Source organism: Pleurodeles waltl, chromosome 1_2 (assembly GCF_031143425.1).
Source record: "Pleurodeles waltl isolate 20211129_DDA chromosome 1_2, aPleWal1.hap1.20221129, whole genome shotgun sequence".
Taxonomy (NCBI): domain Eukaryota; kingdom Metazoa; phylum Chordata; class Amphibia; order Caudata; family Salamandridae; genus Pleurodeles; species Pleurodeles waltl.
This window is the reverse complement of record NC_090437.1, coordinates 1,343,970,990-1,343,993,135: the sequence shown is the minus strand read 5'-3', so window position 1 is coordinate 1,343,993,135 and position 22,146 is coordinate 1,343,970,990. Positions and strand designations below refer to the sequence as shown.

At 47.8% G+C, this 22,146-nt stretch overlaps 1 protein-coding gene across 1 annotated transcript in view; it reads left to right on the top strand.

Moving 5' to 3' along the window:
- Positions 1 to 22,146, top strand: part of LOC138252353 (myosin-IIIb-like) — a 407,650-nt gene that overhangs the window by 291,993 nt on the left and 93,511 nt on the right. The window contains exons 17-18 of the mRNA XM_069205730.1: positions 16,889 to 16,954; positions 17,089 to 17,208. Coding sequence (XP_069061831.1) covers positions 16,889 to 16,954; positions 17,089 to 17,208 — 186 coding nt within the window. The remainder of the gene's footprint in view (positions 1 to 16,888; positions 16,955 to 17,088; positions 17,209 to 22,146) is intronic.

Below are 22,146 nucleotides of genomic sequence, written 5' to 3'. Positions count from 1 at the left end.
CTGCCCTCCTGGGGTCCAGCCAGGCTTGGCCCAGGAAGGCAGAACAAAGGACTTCCTCCGAGAGAGGGTGTCACACCCTCTCCCTTTGGAAAAAGGTGTCAGGGCTGGGGAGGAGTAGCCTCCCCCAGCCTCTGGAAATGCTTTGATGGGCACAGATGTTGCCCATCTCTGCATAAGCCAGTCTGCACCAGTTCAGGGAACCCTCAGCCCTGCTCTGGCGCAAAACTGGACAAAGGAAAGAGGAGTGACCTCTCCCCTGACCTGCACCTCCCCTGGGAGGTGCCCAGAGCTCCTCCAGTGTGCTCCAGACCTCTGCCATCTTGGAAACAGAGGTGCTGCTGGCACACTGGACTGCTCTGAGTGGCCAGTGCCAGCAGGTGACGTCAGAGACTCCTTCTGATAGGCTCCTTCAGGTGTTGCTAGCCTATCCTCTCTCCTAGGTAGCCAAACCTCCTTTTCTGGCTATTTAGGGTCTCTGCTTTGGGGAAATCCTTAGATAACGAATGCAAGAGCTCATCAGAGTTCCTCTGCATCTCTCTCTTCACCTTCTGCCAAGGAATCGACTGCTGACCGCGCTGGAAGCCTGCAAAACTGCAACAAAGTAGCAAAGACGACTACTGCGACCTTGTAACGCTGATCCTGCCGCCTTCTCGACTGTTTTCCTGGTGGTGCATGCTGTGGGGGTAGTCTGCCTCCTCTCTGCACTAGAAGCTCCGAAGAAATCTCCTGTGGGTCGACGGAATCTTCCCCCTGCAACCGCAGGCACCAAAGAACTGCATCACTGGTCCTCTGGGTCTCCTCTCAGCACGACGAGCGAGGTCCCTTGAACTCAGCAACTCTGTCCAAGTGACTCCCACAGTCCAGTGACTCATCAGTCCAAGTTTAGTGGAGGTAAGTCCTTGCCTCCCCACGCTAGACTGTATTGCTGGGAACCGCGTGTTTTGCAGCTACTCCGGCTCCTGTGCACTCTTCCAGGATTTCCTTTGTGCACAGCCAAGCCTGGGTCCCGGCACTCTAACCTGCAGTGCACAACCTCCTGAGTTGTCCTCCGGCGTCGTGGGACTCTCATTTGTGACTTCGGGTGAGCTCCGGTTCACTCCCCTTCGTAGTGCCTGTTCCGGCACTTCTGCGGGTGCTGCTTGCTTCTGAGTGGGCTCTTTGTCTTGCTGGACGCCCCCTCTGTCTCCTCACGCAATTGGCGACATCCTGGTCCCTCCTGGGCCACAGCAGCATCCAAAAACCCTAACCGCGACCTTTGCAGCTAGCAAGGCTTATTGGCAGTCTTTCTGCACGAAAACACCTCTGCACGACTCTTCACGACGTGGGACATCCATCCTCCAACGGGAAAGTTTCTAGCCCTTGTCGTTCTTGCAGAATCCACAGCTTCTACCATCCGGTGGCAGCTCCTTTGCACCCACAGCTGGCATTTCCTGGGCATCTGCCCACTCCCGACTTGATCGTGACTTTTGGACTTGGTCCCCTTGTTCCACAGGTACTCTCGTCTGGAAATCCATTGTTGTTGCATTGCTGGTGTTGGTCTTTCCTGCAGAATTCCCCTATCACGACTTCTGTGCTCTTTGGGGAACTTAGGTGCACTTTGCACCCACTTTTCAGGGTCTTGGGGTGGGCTATTTTTCTAACCCTCACTGTTTCCTTACAGTCCCAGCGACCCTCTACAAGGTCACATAGGTTTGGGGTCCATTCGTGGTTCGCATTCCACTTCTAGAGTATATGGTTTGTGTTGCCCCTATCCCTTTGTGCCCCCATTGCATTCCATTGTGACTATACATTGTTTGCACTGTTTTCTATTGCTATTACTGCATATTTTGGTATTGTGTACATATATCTTGTGTATATTTGCTATCCTCATACTGAGGGTACTCACTGAGATACTTTGGCATATTGTCATAAAAATAAAGTACCTTTATTTTTAGTATATCTGTGTATTGTGTTTTCTTATGATATTGTGCAAGTGACACTAGTGGTACTGTAGGAGCTTCACTCGTCTCTTAGTTCAGCCTAAGCTGCTCTGCTAAGCTACCTTTTCTATCAGCCTAAGCTGCTAGACACCCCTCTACACTAATAAGGGATACCTGGGCCTGGTGCAAGGTGTAAGTACCTCTTGGTACCCACTACAAGCCAGTCCAGCCTCTTACATTGGTTGTGCAGCGGTGGGATAACTACTTGCAATTACTTACCACTTTGTCATATTGTACTTTTCATAAGAGAAAAATATACAAAACAAGTTCAATGTATTTACACCTAACCAAAAAGTTTTGCTTTTCTCCCATCACTTCTTTACTAAGTGCTGAAAAGTACATCTAATGCTTTCAAAAAGTTCTTAATAAGTTTTAAAAGTTTTTTTTTTCTGTTCTTTAAAAAGTTCTGAAACTTTTTCTTTCTTTTTCTGTCCCTTAAACTCTTGTCTATCATGTCTGGTACAGGCCAAACACTTGATCTGTCCAGCATAGCTTATGACAACCTTAGCTGGAAGGAAGCAAGGAGTCTCTGCATAGATAGAGGTTTAGGGGTAGGGAAGAATCCCTCAAGACAACTGTTAGTTAATATGCTCATTGAACAAGATAAGACCTTAGTTGGCACTTCTGGTGAGAAATTAGCTGATGGTTCCCACTCTGATTCTGGGGCACCCCCAGTGAAAGATTCGGAAGGGAAACTTCCCAACCTGACCCTTAGCAGGCCAACAAGCATAGCTGGTACTGATGTGAATTCACATCACAGTAAGAGTGTTACTTCTCATCATAGTAGGAGTGTTACTTCTGTAGGCCAGAATGTTAGAGTGCCATCTGTTAGGGAAAGGTCTCTCTCTGTTCATTCTCACCATTCTTCTGTGTCAAGGCATGCCCAACCCACCCACCCTGATGACAGAGTGTTAGAAAGGGAGCTCAATAGATTGAGAGTGGAAGAATCCAGGCTGAAGCTCAAGAAGCAACAGCTGGATTTAGATAGGCAAGCCTTTGATTTAGAAAAAGAAAGACAGAGGTTGGGGTTAGGACCCCATGGTGGCAGCAGCAGTATTCCAAATAGCCATCCTGCAAAAGAGCATGATTCTAGGAATCTGCACAAGATAGTTCCCCCTTACAAGGAGGGGAATGACATTAACAAGTGGTTTGCTGCACTTGAGAGGGCCTGTGTTGTACAGGAGGTCCCTCAAAGGCAGTGGGATGCTATCCTATGGCTATCTTTCAGTGGAAAGGGTAGGGATAGGCTCCTTACTGTAAAAGAAAGTGATGCCAATAATTTCACTATTCTTAAGAATGCACTCCTTGATGGTTATGGCTTAACCACTGAACAGTACAGGAAGAAGTTCAGAGAAACCAAAAAGGAGTCTTCACAAGACTGGGTAGACTTTGTTGACCATTCAGTGAAGGCCTTGGAGGGGTGGTTACATGGCAGTAAAGTTTCTGACTATGAAAGCCTGTATAACTTAATCCTGAGAGAGCATATTCTTAATAATTGTGTGTCTGATTTGTTACACCAGTACCTGGTAGACTCTGATCTGACCTCTCCCCAAGAATTGGGAAAGAAGGCAGACAAATGGGTCAGAACAAGGGTGAACAGAAAAGTTCATACAGGGGGTGACAAGGATGGCAAGAAGAAGGATGGTAAGTCTTCTGACAAGGGTGGGGACAAATCTAAAAATGAGTCTTCATCAGGCCCACAAAAACACTCTGGTGGGGGTGGTGGGCCCAAATCCTCTTCAAATCAAAACAAAGAAAAGAAACCATGGTGCTATTTATGTAAAATAAAAGGCCATTGGACAACTGATCCCAGTTGCCCAAAGAAAAGCACCAAGCCTCCTACCACTACAACCCCTGCTGCTACACCTAGTGCCCCTAGTAATAGCAGTGGTGGTGGGAGCAAACCTACTAATAGCCAATCCAAGGGAGTAGCTGGGCTCACTTTTGGTAATTTAGTTGGGGTTGGTCTTGTTAGGGAGACCACAGAGGCTGTGTTAGTCTCTGAGGGGGGCATTGATTTGGCCACCTTGGTTGCTTGTCCCCTTAATATGGATAAGTACAAGCAACTACCCCTAATAAATGGTGTTGAGGTTCAGGCCTACAGGGACACAGGTGCCAGTGTTACCATGGTAATAGAGAAACTGGTCCACCCTGAACAACACCTACTTGGTCACCAGTACCAAGTGACTGATGCTCATAACAACACTCTTAGCCACCCCATGGCTGTTGTGAATCTCAACTGGGGGGGGTGGTTACTGGTCCAAAGAAAGTTGTGGTTGCCTCAGATTTACCTGTAGACTGTCTACTAGGAAACGATTTAGAGACATCAGCTTGGGCAGAAGTGGAGTTGGAGGCTCATGCAGCAATGCTGGGCATTCCAGGGCATATTTTTGCTTTGACAAGGGCTCAGGCCAAAAAGCAAAAAGGACAGGGTGACTTGGATCCTGGAAGAATGGACCAAGTGCTCCCTAAAGCTAGGGTTAGTAAAGGTAAAACACTACCTACTATCCCTCCCTCTACAGTGGATTCAACTTCTGAGGAAGAAGAATTTCCACCCTGTGCAGAACCTACACCAGAGGAGCTGGAAGCAGACACTGCTGAGCTTTTGGGTGAAGGGGGGCCTGCCAGGGAGGAGCTGAGTGTGGCACAGCATACCTGTCCCACACTAGAGGGTCTAAGGCAGCAAGCTGTCAAACAAGCAAATGGGGATGTCAGTGACTCTCACAGAGTTTAATGGGAGGATAACCTTTTGTATACTGAAGCAAGGGATCCAAAACCTGGAGCTGCCAGGAGATTGGTGATTCCTCAGGAATACAGTAAGTTCCTCCTAACTCTAGCCCACGACATTCCCTTAGCTGGACATTTGGGGCAAATGAAAACTTGGGACAGGCTTGTCCCCTTGTTTCATTGGCCTAGAATGTCAGAGGACACAATGGAATTTTGTAAGTCCTGTGAAACCTGTCAAGCCAGTGGCAAGACAGGTGGCACTCCAAAGGCACTCCTTATTCCACTGCCTGTGGTTGGGGTTCCCTTTGAAAGGGTAGGGGTTGACATAGTTGGCCCCCTTGACCCTCCTACTGCTTCAGGCAATAGGTTTATCTTGGTAGTAGTGGACCATGCCACCAGATATCCTGAAGCAATTCCTCTAAGGACCACTACAGCTCCTGCAGTGGCAAAGGCCCTCCTGGGAATATTTTCCAGGGTGGGCTTCCCAAAAGACGTAGTATCAGACAGGGGAAGCAATTTCATGTCTGCTTACTTAAAGGCCATGTGGAAGGAATGTGGTGTGACATACAAGTTCACTACACCCTATCATCCACAAACAAATGGACTGGTTGAGAGGTTTAATAAAACTCTGAAAGGAATGATAATGGGACTCCCTGACAAACTCCGCAGGAGATGGGATGTCCTTTTACCTTGCCTCCTTTTTTGCTTACAGGGAGGTACCCCAGAAAGGAGTGGGCTTCAGCCCCTTTGAACTCCTATTTGGACACCCTGTAAGAGGTCCTCTAACACTTGTGAAGGAGGGTTGGGAACAACCTTTGAAAGCTCCAAAGCAAGACATAGTGGACTATGTACTTGGCCTAAGATCTAGGATAGCTGAGTACATGAAAAAGGCCAGTAAAAACCTTCAGGCCAGCCAAGAGCTCCAAAAGCAATGGCATGACCAGAAGGCTGTTTTGGTTCAGTACCAACCAGGGCAGAAAGTGTGGGTCTTGGAGCCTGTGGCCCCAAGAGCACTCCAAGACAAATGGAGTGGACCCCACATAATTGTTGAAAAGAAGGATGAAGTCACCTACTTAGCTGACTTAGGCACTGCCAGGAGTCCCCTTAGGGTGCTCCATGTCAATCGCCTGAAACCCTACTATGACAGGGCTGATCTCACCCTGCTCATGGAAACAGATGAGGGACAGGAAGAAGAGAGTGACCCTCTCCCTGATCTCTTCTCTTCCACAGAACAAGATGCTCTAGTGGAAGGGGTAGTACTGGCAGATTGTCTTACTGCTGAGCAGAAAGACCACTGCATAAATCTCCTGGGTCAGTTTTCTGAACTCTTCTCTACTGTGCCAGGCACCACTTCTTGGTGTGAGCACACTATAGATACTGGAGACAGCTTGCTTGTCAAAAGTAAGATCTATAGGCAGCTTGAACATGTCAGAGACTGCATAAAACAAGAGGTGCAGAAAATGCTTGAACTGGGAGTGGTTGAGCACTCTGAAAGTCCATGGGCCTCTCCTGTGGTACTTGTACCAAAACCTCATTCCAAAGATGGTAAAAGGGAAATTAGATTTTGTGTTGACTACAGAGGTCTCAACCAGGTAACCAAAACTGATGCTCACCCTATACCCAGGGCAGATGAGCTCATAGATACACTGGCATCTGCCAAGTATCTAAGCACCTTTGATTTGACTGCAGGGTATTGGCAGACCAAGTTATCAGAGGATGCAAAAGCAAAAACTGCATTTTCAACCATTGGAGGCCATTACCAATTCACAGTAATGCCTTTTTGGATTGAGAAATGCACCTGCCACTTTTCAAAGGTTGGTGAACACAGTCCTGCAAGGGCTGGAAGCTTTTAGTGCAGCATATCTAGATGATATAGCTGTCTTTAACTCCAGCTGGGATGATCACCTGGTCCACCTATGGAAAGTTTTGGAGGCCCTGCAGAAGGCAGGCCTCACTATCAAGGCTTCAAAGTGCCAGATAGGGCAGGGCAAAGTGGTTTATCTGGGACACCTGGTAGGTGGAGAACAGATTGCACCACTTCAGGGGAAAATCCAAACTATTATAGATTGGGTCCCCCCTACAATTCAGACTCAGGTGAGAGCCTTTTTAGGCCTCACTTGGTACTACAGGAGGTTCATAAAGAACTATGGCTCCATTGCAGCCCCTCTTAATGACCTCACATCTAAGAAAATGCCCAAAAAGGTATTATGGACAGCAAACTGTCAGAAAGCTTTTGATGGAGCTGAAGCAGGCCATGTGCTCTACACCTGTCCTGAAAAGCCCTTGTTACTCTAAAAAATTCTATGTCCAAACTGATGCATCTGAATTAGGAGTAAGGGCAGTCCTATCACAACTTAATTCTGAGTGCCAGGATCAACCTGTTGCTTTTATCAGCAGGAGGTTGACCCCTAGTGAAAAGCGTTGGTCTGCCATAGAGAGGGAGGCCTTTGCTGTGGTCTGGGCACTGAAGAAGCTGAGGCCATACCTGTTTGGCACTCACTTAATTGTTCAGACAGACCACAAACCTTGGCTAAAACAAATGAAAGGTGAAAACCCTAAATTGTTGAGGTGGTCCATATCCCTACAGGGAATGGACTATACAGTGGAACATAGACCTGGGAGTACCCACTCCAATGCAGATGGACTCTCCAGATATTTCCACTTAGACAATGAAGACTCATCAGGTCATGGCTAGTCTTATTGTCTTTCGTTTGGGGGGGGGGTTGTGTAGGAAAGTACCATCTTGCCTGGCATGTTACCCCCATATTTCACTGTATATATATGTTGTTTTAGTTGTATGTGTCACTTAGACCCTGCCAGCCAGGGCCCCAGTGCTCATAAGTGTGCCCTGTATGTGTTACCTGTGTTATGACTGTCTCACTGAGGCTCTGCTATCCAGAACCTCAGTGGTTATGCTCTCTCATTTCTTTCCAAATTGTCACTAACAGGCTAGTGACCAATTTCACCAATTTACATTGGCATACTGGAACACCTTTATAATTCCCTAGTATATGGTACTGAGGTACCCAGGGTATTGGGGTCCCAGGAAACACCTATGGCCTGCAGCATTTCTTATGCCACCCATAGGGAGATCTGACAATTCTTACACAGGCCTGCCAGTGCAGCCTGAGTGAAATAACGTCCACGTTATTTCACAGCCATTTACCACTGCACTTAAGTAACTTATAAGTCACCTATATGTCTACCCTTCACCTGGTGAAGGTTGGGTGCTAAGTTACTTAGTGTGTGGGCACCCTGGCACTAGCCAAGGTGCTCCCACATTGTTCAGGGCAAATTCCCCGGACTGTCTGAGTGCGGGGACACCATTACACGCGTGCACTATACATATGTCACGACATATGTATAGCGTCACAATGGTAACTCCGAACATGGCCATGTAACATGTCTAAGATCATAGAATTGTCACACCAATGCCATTCTGGCATTGGGGAGACAATTCCATGATCCCCCGAGTCTCTAGCTCAGACCCGGGTACTGCCAAACTACCTTTCCCGGTGTTTCACTGCAGCTGCTGCCAACCCCTCAGACAGGTTTCTGCCCTCCTGGGGTCCAGCCAGGCTTGGCCCAGGAAGGCAGAACAAAGGACTTCCTCAGAGAGAGGGTGTTACACCCTCTCCCTTTGGAAAAAGGTGTCAGGGCTGGGGAGGAGTAGCCTCCCCCAGCCTCTGGAAATGCTTTGATGGGCACAGATGGTGCCCATCTCTGCATAAGCCAGTCTGCACCGGTTCAGGGATCCCTCAGCCCTGCTCTGGCGCGAAACTGGACAAAGGAAAGGGGAGTGACCACTCCCCTGACCTGCACCTCCCCTGGGAGGTGCCCAGAGCTCCTCCAGTGTGCTCCAGACCTCTGCCATCTTGGAAACAGAGGTGCTGCTGGCACACTGGACTGCCCTGAGTGGCCAGTGCCAGCAGGTGACGTCAGAGACTCCTTCTGATAGGCTCCTTCAGGTGTTGCTAGCCTATCCTCTCTCCTAGGTAGCCAAACCTCCTTTTCTGGCTATTTAGGGTCTCTGCTTTGGGGAATTCCTTAGATAACGAATGCAAGAGCTCATCAGAGTTCCTCTGCATCTCTCTCTTCACCTTCTGCCAAGGAATCGACTGCTGACCGCGCTGGAAGCCTGCAAAACTGCAACAAAGTAGCAAAGACGACTACTGCGACCTTGTAATGCTGATCCTGCCGCCTTCTCGACTGTTTTCCTGGTGGTGCATGCTGTGGGGGTAGTCTGCCTCCTCTCTGCACTAGAAGCTCCGAAGAAATCTCCCGTGGGTCGACGGAATCTTCCCCCTGCAACCGCAGGCACCAAAGAACTGCATCACCGGTCCTCTGGGTCTCCTCTCAGCATGACGAGCGAGGTCCCTTGAACTCAGCAACTTTGTCCAAGTGACTCCCACAGTCCAGTGACTCTTCAGTCCAAGTTTGGTGGAGGTAAGTCCTTGCCTCCCCACGCTAGACTGCATTGCTGGGAACCGCGTGTTTTGCAGCTACTCTGGCTCCTGTGCACTCTTCCAGGATTTCCTTTGTGCACAGCCAAGCCTGGGTCCCCGGCACTCTAACCTGCAGTGCACAACCTCCTGAGTTGTCCTCCGGCGTCGTGGGACTCTCATTTGTGACTTCGGGTGAGCTCCGGTTCACTCCCCTTCGTAGTGCCTGTTCCGGCACTTCTGCAGGTGCTGCTTGCTTCTGAGTGGGCTCTTTGTATTGCTGGACGCCCGCTCTGTCTCCTCACGCAATTGGCGACATCCTGGTCCTTCCTGGGCCACAGCAGCATCCAAAAACCTTAACCGCGACCTTTGCAGTTAGCAAGTCTTGTTGGCGGTCTTTCTGCACGAAAACACCTCTGCACGACTTCACGACGTGGGACATCCATCCTCCAACGGGGAAGTTTCTAACCCTTGTTGTTCTTGCAGAATCTACAGCTTCTACCATCCGGTGGCAGCTCCTTTGCACCCACAGCTGGCATTTCCTGGGCATCTGCCCACTCCCGACTTGATCGTGACTTTTGGACTTGGTTCCCTTGTTCCACAGGTACTCTCGTCTGGAAATCCATTGTTGTTGCATTGCTGGTGTTGGTCTTTCCTGCAGAATTCCCCTATCACGACTTCTGTGCTCTTTGGGGAACTTAGGTGCACTTTGCACCCACTTTTCAGGGTCTTGGGGTGGGCTATTTTTCTAACCCTCACTGTTTCCTTACAGTCCCAGCGACCCTCTACAAGGTCACATAGGTTTGGGGTCCATTCGTGGTTCGCATTCCACTTCTAGAGTATATGGTTTGTGTTGCCCCTATCCCTATGTGCCCCCATTGCATTCCATTGTGACTATACATTGTTTGCACTGTTTTCTATTGCTATTACTGCATATTTTGGTATTGTGTACAAATATCTTGTGTATATTTGCTATCCTCATACTGAGGGTACTCACTGAGATACTTTGGCATATTGTCATAAAAATAAAGTACCTTTATTTTTAGTATATCTGTGTATTGTGTTTTCTTATGGTATTGTGCAAGTGACACTAGTGGTACTGTAGGAGCTTCACTCGTCTCCTAGTTCAGCCTAAGCTGCTCTGCTAAGCTACCTTTTCTATCTGCCTAAGCTGCTAGACACCCCTCTACACTAATAAGGGATACCTGGGCCTGGTGCAAGGTGTAAGTACCTCTTGGTACCCACTACAAGCCAGTCCAGCCTCTTACACTCAGTGGTTAATTTGAACCAGTGGTTTCCGGTGCTCGCCACTGGCACTTAAATGTCAACACTGGCACTTATGACAGTCTGCCACATGGTGGAGCTGTTTGTTTAATTTAATATACATGAAAAATGACAAATACCCGTCACCCAAGCCATTCTCACAGCTTTGGGGGCTTTAAATAATATGAATTGTCACACTTGTAGGAGTGTGGTGGTTAGTAGCTGAACGCTCGAAGGGGCAATGGGTGGTGCAAATTAACAAATTAAGCACTGGGTGCCCTTGACACACATTCATGGAGCTCTGACCAATAGTTAGAGCGTTCACCACTGTTGCCTTTCATGGCATGAGTTTTGTAATGATTTAAGGGTCAAATGACACTAAAACAAAAGTGATAGTTACTTTAAGGTGATGTTTTGGTAGTTTGCTTTAAGTCTTAGCAACACCACCAATCCCTGTGTTAAATCTTGTAGCTGCCCTGCTCAGGCTGGTTCCTCAGAAACAGAGGTCACCTTATACTAAACCCATAGACAAGGAGGGGTGATGGGGCCGCAATTTATCGATTGGCAACGCTAGGGTAGCACCTGCCTCTCCGGCAGCAGTAGTGCTGGACTTGAAACACAATTTTGGGGGGGGCTTTCAAGATGTGGGCGAGAGAATGGGGCAGAGCATCAAAAGCAGTGTGTGGCAGTGAACTTGTTATGGTATTTAAAAAAAAAAAATTGGTGCCATGAAATTTGGAAAAGGGGCAAATGTGACAGTAAATCTATTCCAGCTCATTTGGTCCCAGAAGCTGTATTTTAAAGATTTGCCACAGGGTATGAGCCCTGCGGCAGAGATCTGTGCTCAGAATGTTTGGATGAGGTGGTAATCCAGGCAGGCAAGCTCCGGTGGTGAAAGCACTCCTGGGAGGGCTCTGGTTTGTCCACTCACAGTTTTGACTCATAAACTAGCATAGAGGGGTAATTTGCTTGCTGCAAGGCACATCATGTGACATGCAGATCACGGACGTGTATTTTATCTAGCTCGGTTAGTGGGCCACCGCTTGTGAGATTCAATCAATCAATCAGGAATTTGTAAAGCGCACTACTCACCTGTGAGGGTCTCAAGGCGCTGATTACTTGACTACGTCTATTACACAAGTTGCAGTCCTTCTAATATAGCGCCGAGGAGCTGCGTGCAAAGTGTAAGCCAGTGGTTTATATTCTCAATGATATTTTCTTAACCTGTGGTTATTCTCAGATTAAAAAGAAGAGTTCCTTTAGGAAGTAATAGTCTTGTTGTCTCCTGACTTTCTGTTACTCCCAAGTATTCACTGGTTACAAGTGGGGCCAAATGTACCAACATTAGTAATGGCGATTACCTAGTAGGGATTTTTTTGCCAGTCACTCTTTGGTAATTACTATCACTAATGCACTAAAGGTATATCTGATCCTTATTTCCTAATTAGCGTTTTCGTAGTGAGTCGCAAATAGACCTACCTCATGAATATTAATCAGGCAGGTGGCAACTTGTGACCCAGCACCATTCGCCATCACGCCGATGGTGACTTCCTGGGGGTCAGCATGTCTGTGATTGTTAATAAATAAACCAATCTTTATTTTTACTGGATTCAGTATCCTATTTTTTTTTTTTTTTTTTAAGAAATGTTTCACTTCGTTTCTAAGAGCAGGCGGTGGTGTGTAGGACAACTCCCTGGTCTTGAAAAATATATTTTTAAACGTTCTCAAAGGGGAAATCACCCCAAAGTGACCCCGTCCCATTCACAAATGGGATGCTACTAATGGTAAAGTATGAATGTTTTACAACCACATTTTGTGTGTAAACACGAGTACGTACCATTCAAAGTCCCTGTGTGGAAAGGATGCCTTGAACTCGCCCTTTCCAAATAGCGATTTTGTTTTAAGCCACAAAACCGAGCCGTGATGCACTGGAATGACAGTTTTGTGGTTGTACATTTGAAAAAGCATTTTTCTCTCCGTTGTCCCGGTCCCGCGAAATGGGACATTTGCGACCAAACAAATGCTTTGTACATCTGGCCCTTAATGTCTACAAGTGCGGACGATGTGCGATTCCTATTCCTTAGAGCCGTCGTTGTCTTAAGTAGTGTTTCCTGTACATTGATTGACATATTTGTGCGATTAGTTGTGCCTGTGAGTGATGTAAGGGGCTCTGACACCATACACTGGGATGAGTAGCTCCATTAAAGGATCAAATAAAAAAATATTACTTGGTTCCATTTAAACCATTAATAGTGTAATTACTCACACAAACAGGTACACCTGGAATTCTTACCCTACATGCACATCTCGTGCAAAAAGCAAAAAATCTGCCTTCAAGTCCTTGTTTCTTGAAAGTGATAAACTGTGTGTCAGTGCCTGTTTCCACCTCTTTGGCATTTGGGTAAAAGGCTCTAGAGAGTTCCAAGCCGGGTGATGCTTGAACAACAGAGGGGCTGCTGGGCCATTAGAACAGCCCTTTCTTTGTTTAGCCCGGCTGGAAGTGAAAACAAGAGTCTGGGTGAATCTGGGTGGAGTCTGCAGGTGTCTGCAGGTGTCTGCTCCAAACAGAACGCAGGCACGTGCAGGAGCCCCTGAATCATATCACAGCGACAGAAAGTGACATCAGGACCAAACCTGCAGGTTCCCCTGGGCCAGCCACGCCCCCGCTCCGGCCCAGGAATACCGCCGGAGCTGGGATCCGGTGAGAGTCCCCTGCTTCCGTCACTGAGCTGGATGCACTGGGGGAGACTTGTCCTTCAGGGATGGAAGGTGAGGGGTTCGTTCATGCCTGAAGTACAGCGCATTGAAGCGTGCTCCCTCTCCGGGGGCGCACCTTCAAGGCCCTTTTCCTTTCAGTTTCTCTTTTGTGGGGGTTTTGAGCTGATGAACTGTGTCTGCTTAAGTTATGGTAAAAACTCATGGCCAGGTAAGGAGACCCTTCCGTGTGAAGGCTGTAGTGCCCTTGAAGCTGGTGCAGGAGGACGGGGGGCATTAACCTGTGACGCAGGTATACGTCAGACCTGATGAAGCATGCTCCTACTAGAGTGGGTGAGGTCATTATAGATAGGGTTTTTTTTTTTTTTTTTTTTTTTAGGGGAACAAGTGTGGCTTCGTCTTTGAAAGACCAAGAGTTTTGTTTTTCAGTTTAGGAATACCTGACTTTGACTCTTATTGTAGAGGGAGGGTGTCTTCCTTGGACTTCCCTGGGTTAACCCAAAGGTTCTTCTTGCGCGTCTGAGTGACCTCAGCTCACTCTCGTCGTGATACTGTACGTCACACACCTACAACAAGTATTCACCCGCAGAGAGCCCAGCTCTGGAGATCGCCTGACCCTGCGTACAGCGTCGGCGACGCTGTACCTCTGACATGGAGGCTCGTCGCAAACGTGCCGCGCTCCTTCTCCACATCACCTGCCTCTTTAGGAGTCACCCATATAAAACATTTGTGTAGGAGGCTGGCCTGGCTTGTAGTGGGTACCAAGGGGTACTTACACTCTGCACCAGGTCCAGTTATCCCTTATTAGTGTAGAAGAGGTGTTCTAGCAGCTTAGGCTGATAGAAAAGGTAGCTATGGAGAGCAGCTTAGGCTGAACTAGGAGACGAGTGAAGCTCCTACAGTACCACTGGTGTAATATGCACAATATCATAAGAAAACACAATACACAGATATACTAAAAATAAAGGTACTTTATTTTTATGACAATATGCCAAAAGTATCTCAGTGAGTACCCTCAGTATGAGGATAGCAAATATACACAAGATATATGTACACAATACCAAAATATGCAGTAATAGTATTAGAAAACAGTGCAAACAATGTATAGTCACAATAGAATGCAATGGGAGCACATAGGGATAGGGGCAACACAAACCATATACTCCAAATGTGGAATGCGAACCACAAATGGACCCCAAACCTATGTGAGCTTGTAGAGGGTCGCTGGGACTGTAAGAAAACAGTGAGGGTTAGAGAAATAGCCCACCCCAAGACCCTGAAAAGTAGGTGTAAAGTGCACCTATATTCCCCAGATAGCACAGAAGTCGTGATAGGGGAATTCTGCAAAGAAGACCAACACCAGCAAAGCAACAACAGTGGATTTCCAGACCTGAGTACCTGTGAAACAAGGGGAACAAGTCCAAGAGTCGCGACAATGTCGAGAGAGGGCAGATGCCCAGGAAATGCCAGCTGAGGGTGCAAAGAGCTGCCACCGGATGGTAGAAGCTGTGGATTCTGCAAGAACGAAGAGGACTAGGAACTTCCCATTTGGAGGTTGGATGTCCCACGTCGTGAAGAAGCTTGCAGATGTGTTCCCACACAGAAAGACCACAAACAAGCCTTGCTAGCTGCAAGGCAAGGGTCGCGGTTAGGGTTTTTGGATGCTGCTGTGGCACAGGATGGACCAGGATGTCGCCACTTGGATGAGGAGACAGAGGGGGCGCCCAGCAAGTCAGGGAGCCCACACAGAAGCAGGCAGCACCCGCAGAAGTACCGGAACAGGGAGTCCCACGATGCCGGAGGACAACTCAGAAGGTTGTGCACTGCAGGTTAGAGTGTCAGGGACCCAGGTTTTGCTGTGCACTAAGGAAATCCTGGAAGAGTGCACAGGAGCCGGAGCAGCTGCAAATCACGCGGTACCCAGCAATGCAGTCTAGCGTGGGGAGGCAAGGACTTACCTCCACCAAACTTGGACTGAAGAGTCACTGGACTGTGGCAGTCACTTGGACAGAGTTGCTGAGTTCCAGGGACCACGCTCGTCGTGCTGAGAGGGGACCCAGAGGACCGGTTATGCAGTCTTTAGTTGCCTGCGGTTGCAGGGGGAAGATTCCGTCGTCCCACGGGAGATTTCTTCAGAGCTCCTGGTGGAAGAAGGAGGCAGGCTACCCCCGGAGCATGCACCACCACGAAACAGACGAGAAAGCGGCAGGATCAGCGATACAAGGTTGCAGTAGTCGTCTTTGCTACTTTGTTGCGGTTTTTCAGGCGTCCTGAGCAGTCAGCGGTCGATCCTTTGGCAGAACGTGAAGAGAGAGATGCAGAGGAACTCTGGTGAGCTCTTGCATTCGGTATCTGAAGAATTCCCCAAAGCAGAGACCCTAAATAGCCAGAAAAGGAGGTTTGGCTACCTAGGAAGGAGGATAGGCTAGTAACACAGTTAAGAGCCTATCAGCAAGAGTCTGACGTCACCTGCTGGCTACTCAGAGCAGTCCAGTGTGCCAGCACACCTCTGAATCCAAGATGGCAGAGGTCTGGGGCACGCTGGAGGAGCTCTGGGCACCTCCCCTGGGAGGTGCAGGTCAGGGGAGTGGTCACTCCCCTTTCCTTTGTCCAGTTTCGCGCCAGAGCAGGGCTGGGGGATCCCTGAACCGGTGTAGACTGGCTTATGCAGAGATGGGCACCATCTGTGCCCATCAAAGCATTTCCAGAGGCTGAGGGAGGCTACTCCTCCCCAGCCCTGACACCTTTTTCCAAAGGGAGAGGGTGTAACACCCTCTCTCTGAGGAAGTCCTTTGTTCTGTCCTCCTGGGCCAGGCCTGGCTGGACCCCAGGAGGGCAGAAACCTGTCTGAGGGGTTAGCAGCTGCAGTGAAACCCCGGGAAAGGTAGTTTGGCAGTACCCGGGTCTGTGCTAGAGACTCGGGGGATCATGGAATTGTCTCCCACAATTCCATGATCTTAGACATGTTATATGGCCATGTTTGGAGTTACCATTTTGACGCTATACATAGGTAGTGACCTATGTATAGTGCACGCGTGTAATGGTGTCCCTGCACTCACAAAGTCCGGGTAATTTGCCCTGAACAATGCGGGGACACCTTGGCTAGTGCTGGGGTGCACACACACTAAGTAACTTTGCACCCAACCTTCACCAGGTGAAGGTTAGACATATAGGTGACTTATAAGTTACTTAGGTGCAGTGGTAAATGGCTGTGAAATAACGTGGACGTTATTTCACTCAGGCTGCAGTGGCAGGTCTGTGTAAGAATTGTCAGAGCTCCCTATGGGTGGCAAAAGAAATGCTGCAGCCCATAGGGATCTCCTGGAACCCCAATACCCTGGGTACCTCAGTACAGGGCACAGTTATGAGCACTGGGGCCCTGGCTGGCAGGGTCCCAGTGACACATACACTAAAACAACATATATACAGTGAAATATGGGGGTAACATGCCAGGCAAGATGGTATTTTCCTACAATTTGCCATTAGTCAACGTCTCTGCCACCATGTGATGTGTTTCTAGGTTTGTTGACTGACCAGCAGGTCCAGGCTGACTGTCCCCTCCTGACACACAGGGAGTGATATCAGACTGCTGGGAGTCCGTCCCATGTCCAGAGCACTGGTCCTTGGCCAGTGGGAGGTCATAAGTCTTCTCTGGTACTTACTAAGCAGGTGTTGTGGCAGAAGGGTGCTGGTTGGAGGCCATATTTAGAAACAAGTTTGTTCCCCTCTGCTAATGTGTGTGATTGTGTTTTTGTGCCTCAGATCGCACAAGTCGATGACAACAAGTTCAACAGCACGCGGAAGCAGTCGGTGGGAGCGCAGTTCCGGGTAAGGCAGACCGACTGTTGGGAATTCTTTTGTTTTCATTGGTGTGAATCACATGATGAGTGGAAGTGGCTAGAGGTGTAGGGTGAGGTCTCTTTATGACTCAGTGACACCCTTCCACCTCTTACCTTCTTTAGCACTCGCTGTCGGTGCTGATGGAGAAGATGTTTTCTGCCAATCCTCACTTCATCCGCTGCATCAAACCGAACAGCAATAAAGAGGCAGGGGTGCTCGACTCAAAGATGGTGCTCGAACAGGTAAGGACCGCTTCTCCACAGTTCAATCTTTATCTCCTCTCATTTTTCAGTCATGTGCCTTCTCTCTTTAGGGTCTATGTATGCACTGCCGTGTGTGGAGCATGGGCCTATCTGTAGGGCAACACACCTCTTCAAAGTGTATGTATACATGTATGTATGCACCACCATGTGTGGAGCATGGGCCTATCGGTAGGGCAACACACCTCTTCACACTGCATGTATGTATGTATGCATCGCTGTTACAGAGCATGGCCGTACTTGCAGGGTGATACACTCTTTCACATTGTATGTATGTATCTATGTATGCATCATTGTTAACAGAGTATGGGTCTACCTGTAGGGTTACACACCCCTTCACATTGTATGTATCTATGTATGCACATCTGTTTATAGAGAGTGGACCTACCTGCGGGGTGTCACACCCCTTCAACTTTTTGTGCATCACAGTTTATAGACTGTGGACCTACCTGCAGGGTCGCAGACCCTACCACCTTCAATGTATCTCTGAATCGATGTCTGTATGTATACATTGTCATTTATAGAGTGTAGACCTACCTATAAGGCGACACAACCTGTCACATTGTATCTTTGTATGTCTGTAACTATGTATCCCTATTTATAGAGTCTGAGGCTCCCCTTAATGTCTCCCTACCTCATTCATGTCTCCTACCTTTTTCCACACTCTTCTAATGTCTCCTACCTTCTTCCACTCCCCTTAATGTCTTCTACCATCTTCCACTCCTCTTAATGTCTCCTACCTTCTTCCACTCCTCTTAATGTCTCCTACCTTCTTCCACACTCTTCTAATGTCTCCTACCTTCTTACACTCCCCTTAATGTCTCCTACCTTCTTACACTCCCCTTAATGTATCCTACCTTCTTCCACTCCCCTTAATGTCTCCTACCTTCTTCCACACTCTTCTAATGTCTCCTACCTTCTTCCACTCCCCTTAATGTCTCCTACCTTCTTCCACTCCCCTTAATGTCTCCTACCTTCTTCCACTCCCCTTAATGTCTCCTACCTTCTTCCACTCCTCCTAATGTCTCCTACCTTCTTCCACTCCCCTTAATGTCTCCTACCTTCTTCCACACTCTTCTAATGTCTCCTACCTTCTTCCACTCCCCTTAATGTATCCTACCTTCTTCCACACTCTTCTAATGTCTCCTACCTTCTTCCACTCCCCTTAATGTCTCCTTCCTTCTTCCACACTCCCCTTAATGTCTCCTACCTTCTTCCACACTCTTCTAATGTCTCCTACCTTCTTCCACTCCTCTTAATGTCTCCTACCTTCTTCCACTCCTCTTAATGTCTCCTACCTTCTTTCACTCCTCTTAATGTCTCCTACCTTCTTCCACTCCCCTTAATGTCTCCTACCTTCTTCCACACTCTTCTAATGTCTCCTACCTTCTTCCACTCCCCTTAATGTCTCCTACCTTCTTCCACGCCCCTTAATGTCTCCTACCTTCTTCCACTCCCCTTAATGTCTCCTACCTTCTTCCACACTCTTCTAATGTCTCCTACCTTCTTCCACACTCTTCTAATGTCTCCTACCTTCTTCCACACTCTTCTAATGTCTCCTACCTTCTTCCACTCCCCTTAATGTCTCCTACCTTCTTCCACTCCCCTTAATGTCTCCTACCTTTTTCCACACTCTTCTAATGTCTCCTACCTTCTTCCACTCCCCTTAATGTATCCTACCTTCTTCCACACTCTTCTAATGTCTCCTACCTTCTTCCACTCCCCTTAATGTATCCTACCTTCTTCCACACTCTTCTAATGTCTCCTACCTTCTTCCACTCCCCTTAATGTCTCCTACCTTCTTCCACTCCCCTTAATGTCACCTACCTTCTTCCACTCCCCTTAATGTCTCCTACCTTCTTCCACTCCCCTTAATGTCTCCTACCTTCTTCCACACTCTTCTAATGTCTCCCACCTTCTTCCACACTCTTCTAATGTCTCCTACCTTCTTCCACACTCTTCTAATGTCTCCTACCTTCTTCCACACTCTTCTAATGTCTCCCACCTTCTTCCACACTCTTCTAATGTCTCCTACCTTCTTCCACTCCCCTTAATGTCTCTACCTTCTTCCACTCCCCTTAATGTCTCCTACCTTCTTCCACACTCTTCTAATGTCTCCTACCTTCTTCCACTCCCCTTAATGTTTCCTACCTTCTTCCACACTCTTCTAATGTCTCCTACCTTCTTCCACTCCCCTTAATGTCTCCTACCTTCTTCCACTCCCCTTAATGTCTCCTACCTTCTTCCACACTCTTCTAATGTCTCCTACCTTCTTCCACACTCCCCTTAATGTCTTATGCCTTCTTCCACACTCTTCTAATGCCTCCTACCTTCTTCCACTCCTCTTAATGTCTCCTACCTTCTTCCACTCCTCTTAATGTCTCCTACCTTCTTCCACTCCTCCTAATGTCTCCTACCTTCTTCCACTCCCCTTAATGTCTCCTACCTTCTTCCACTTCTCTTAATGTCTCCTACCTTCTTTCACTCCTCTTAATGTCTCCTACCTTCTTCCACTCCCCTTAATGTCTCCTACCTTCTTCCACACTCTTCTAATGTCTCCTACCTTCTTCCACTCCCCTTAATGTCTCCTACCTTCTTCCACACTCTTCTAATGTCTCCTACCTTCTTCCACTCCCCTTAATGTCTTTACCTTCTTCCACTCCCCTTAATGTCTTTACCTTCTTCCACACTCTTCTAATGTCTCCTACCTTCTTCCACACTCTTCTAATGTCTCCTACCTTCTTCCACACTCTTCTAATGTCTCCTACCTTCTTCCACTCCCCTTAATGTCTCCTACCTTCTTCCACTCCCCTTAATGTCTCCTACCTTCTTCCACTCCCCTTAATGTCTCCTACCTTCTTCCTTAATGTCTCCTACCTTCTTCCACTCCCCTTAATGTCTCCTACCTTCTTCCACTCCCCTTAATGTCTCCTACCTTCTTCCACTCCCCTTAATGTCTCCTACCTTCTTCCACACTCTTCTAATGTCTCCCACCTTCTTCCACACTCTTCTAATGTCTCCTACCTTCTTCCACTCCCCTTAATGTCTCTACCTTCTTCCACTCCCCTTAATGTCTCCTACCTTCTTCCACTCCCCTTAATGTCTCCTACCTTCTTCCACTCCCCTTAATGTTTCCTACCTTCTTCCACACTCTTCTAATGTCTCCTACCTTCTTCCACTCCCCTTAATGTCTCCTACCTTCTTCCACACTCTTCTAATGTCTCCTACCTTCTTCCACACTCTTCTAATGTCTCCTACCTTCTTCCACACTCTTCTAATGTCTCCTACCTTCTTCCACACTCTTCTAATGTCTCCCACCTTCTTCCACACTCTTCTAATGTCTCCTACCTTCTTCCACTCCCCTTAATGTCTCCTACCTTCTTCCACACTCTTCTAATGTCTCCTACCTTCTTCCACTCCCCTTAATGTTTCCTACCTTCTTCCACACTCTTCTAATGTCTCCTACCTTCTTCCACTCCCCTTAATGTCTCCTACCTTCTTCCACTCCCCTTAATGTCTCCTACCTTCTTCCACACTCTTCTAATGTCTCCTACCTTCTTCCACACTCTTCTAATGTCTCCTACCTTCTTCCACACTCCCCTTAATGTCTCATGCCTTCTTCCACACTCTTCTAATGCCTCCTACCTTCTTCCACTCCTCTTAATGTCTCCTACCTTCTTCCACTCCTCTTAATGTCTCCTACCTTCTTCCACTCCCCTTAATGTCTCCTACCTTCTTCCACTCCCCTTAATGTCTCCTACCTTCTTCCACTCCCCTTAATGTCTCCTACCTTCTTCCACTCCCCTTAATGTCTCCTACCTTCTTCCACTTCTCTTAATGTCTCCTACCTTCTTTCACTCCTCTTAATGTCTCCTACCTTCTTCCACTCCCCTTAATGTCTCCTACCTTCTTCCACACTCTTCTAATGTCTCCTACCTTCTTCCACTCCCCTTAATGTCTCCTACCTTCTTCCACACTCCTCTAATGTCTCCTACCTTCTTCCACTCCCCTTAATGTCTTTACCTTCTTCCACTCCCCTTAATGTCTCCTACCTTCTTCCACACTCTTCTAATGTCTCCTACCTTCTTCCACACTCTTCTAATGTCTCCTACCTTCTTCCACACTCTTCTAATGTCTCCTACCTTCTTCCACTCCCCTTAATGTCTCCTACCTTCTTCCACTCCCCTTAATGTCTCCTACCTTCTTCCACTCCCCTTAATGTCTCCTACCTTCTTCCTTAATGTCTCCTACCTTCTTCCACTCCCCTTAATGTCTCCTACCTTCTTCCACTCCCCTTAATGTCTCCTACCTTCTTCCACTCCCCTTAATGTCTCCTACCTTCTTCCACTCCCCTTAATGTCTCCTACCTTCTTCCACTCCCCTTAATGTCTCCTACCTTCTTCCACACTCTTCTAATGTCTCCCACCTTCTTCCACACTCTTCTAATGTCTCCTACCTTCTTCCACTCCCCTTAATGTCTCTACCTTCTTCCACTCCCCTTAATGTCTCCTACCTTCGTCCACTCCCCTTAATGTCTCCTACCTTCTTCCACACTCTTCTAATGTCTCCTACCTTCTTCCACTCCCCTTAATGTTTCCTACCTTCTTCCACACTCTTCTAATGTCTCCTACCTTCTTCCACTCCCCTTAATGTCTCCTACCTTCTTCCACACTCTTCTAATGTCTCCTACCTTCTTCCACACTCTTCTAATGTCTCCTACCTTCTTCCACACTCCCCTTAATGTCTCCTACCTTCTTCCACACTCTTCTAATGTCTCCTACCTTCTTCCACTCCTCTTAATGTCTCCTACCTTCTTCCACTCCTCTTAATGTCTCCTACCTTCTTCCACACTCTTCTAATGTCTCCTACCTTCTTCCACACTCTTCTAATGTCTCCTGCCATCTTCCACTCTTCTAATGT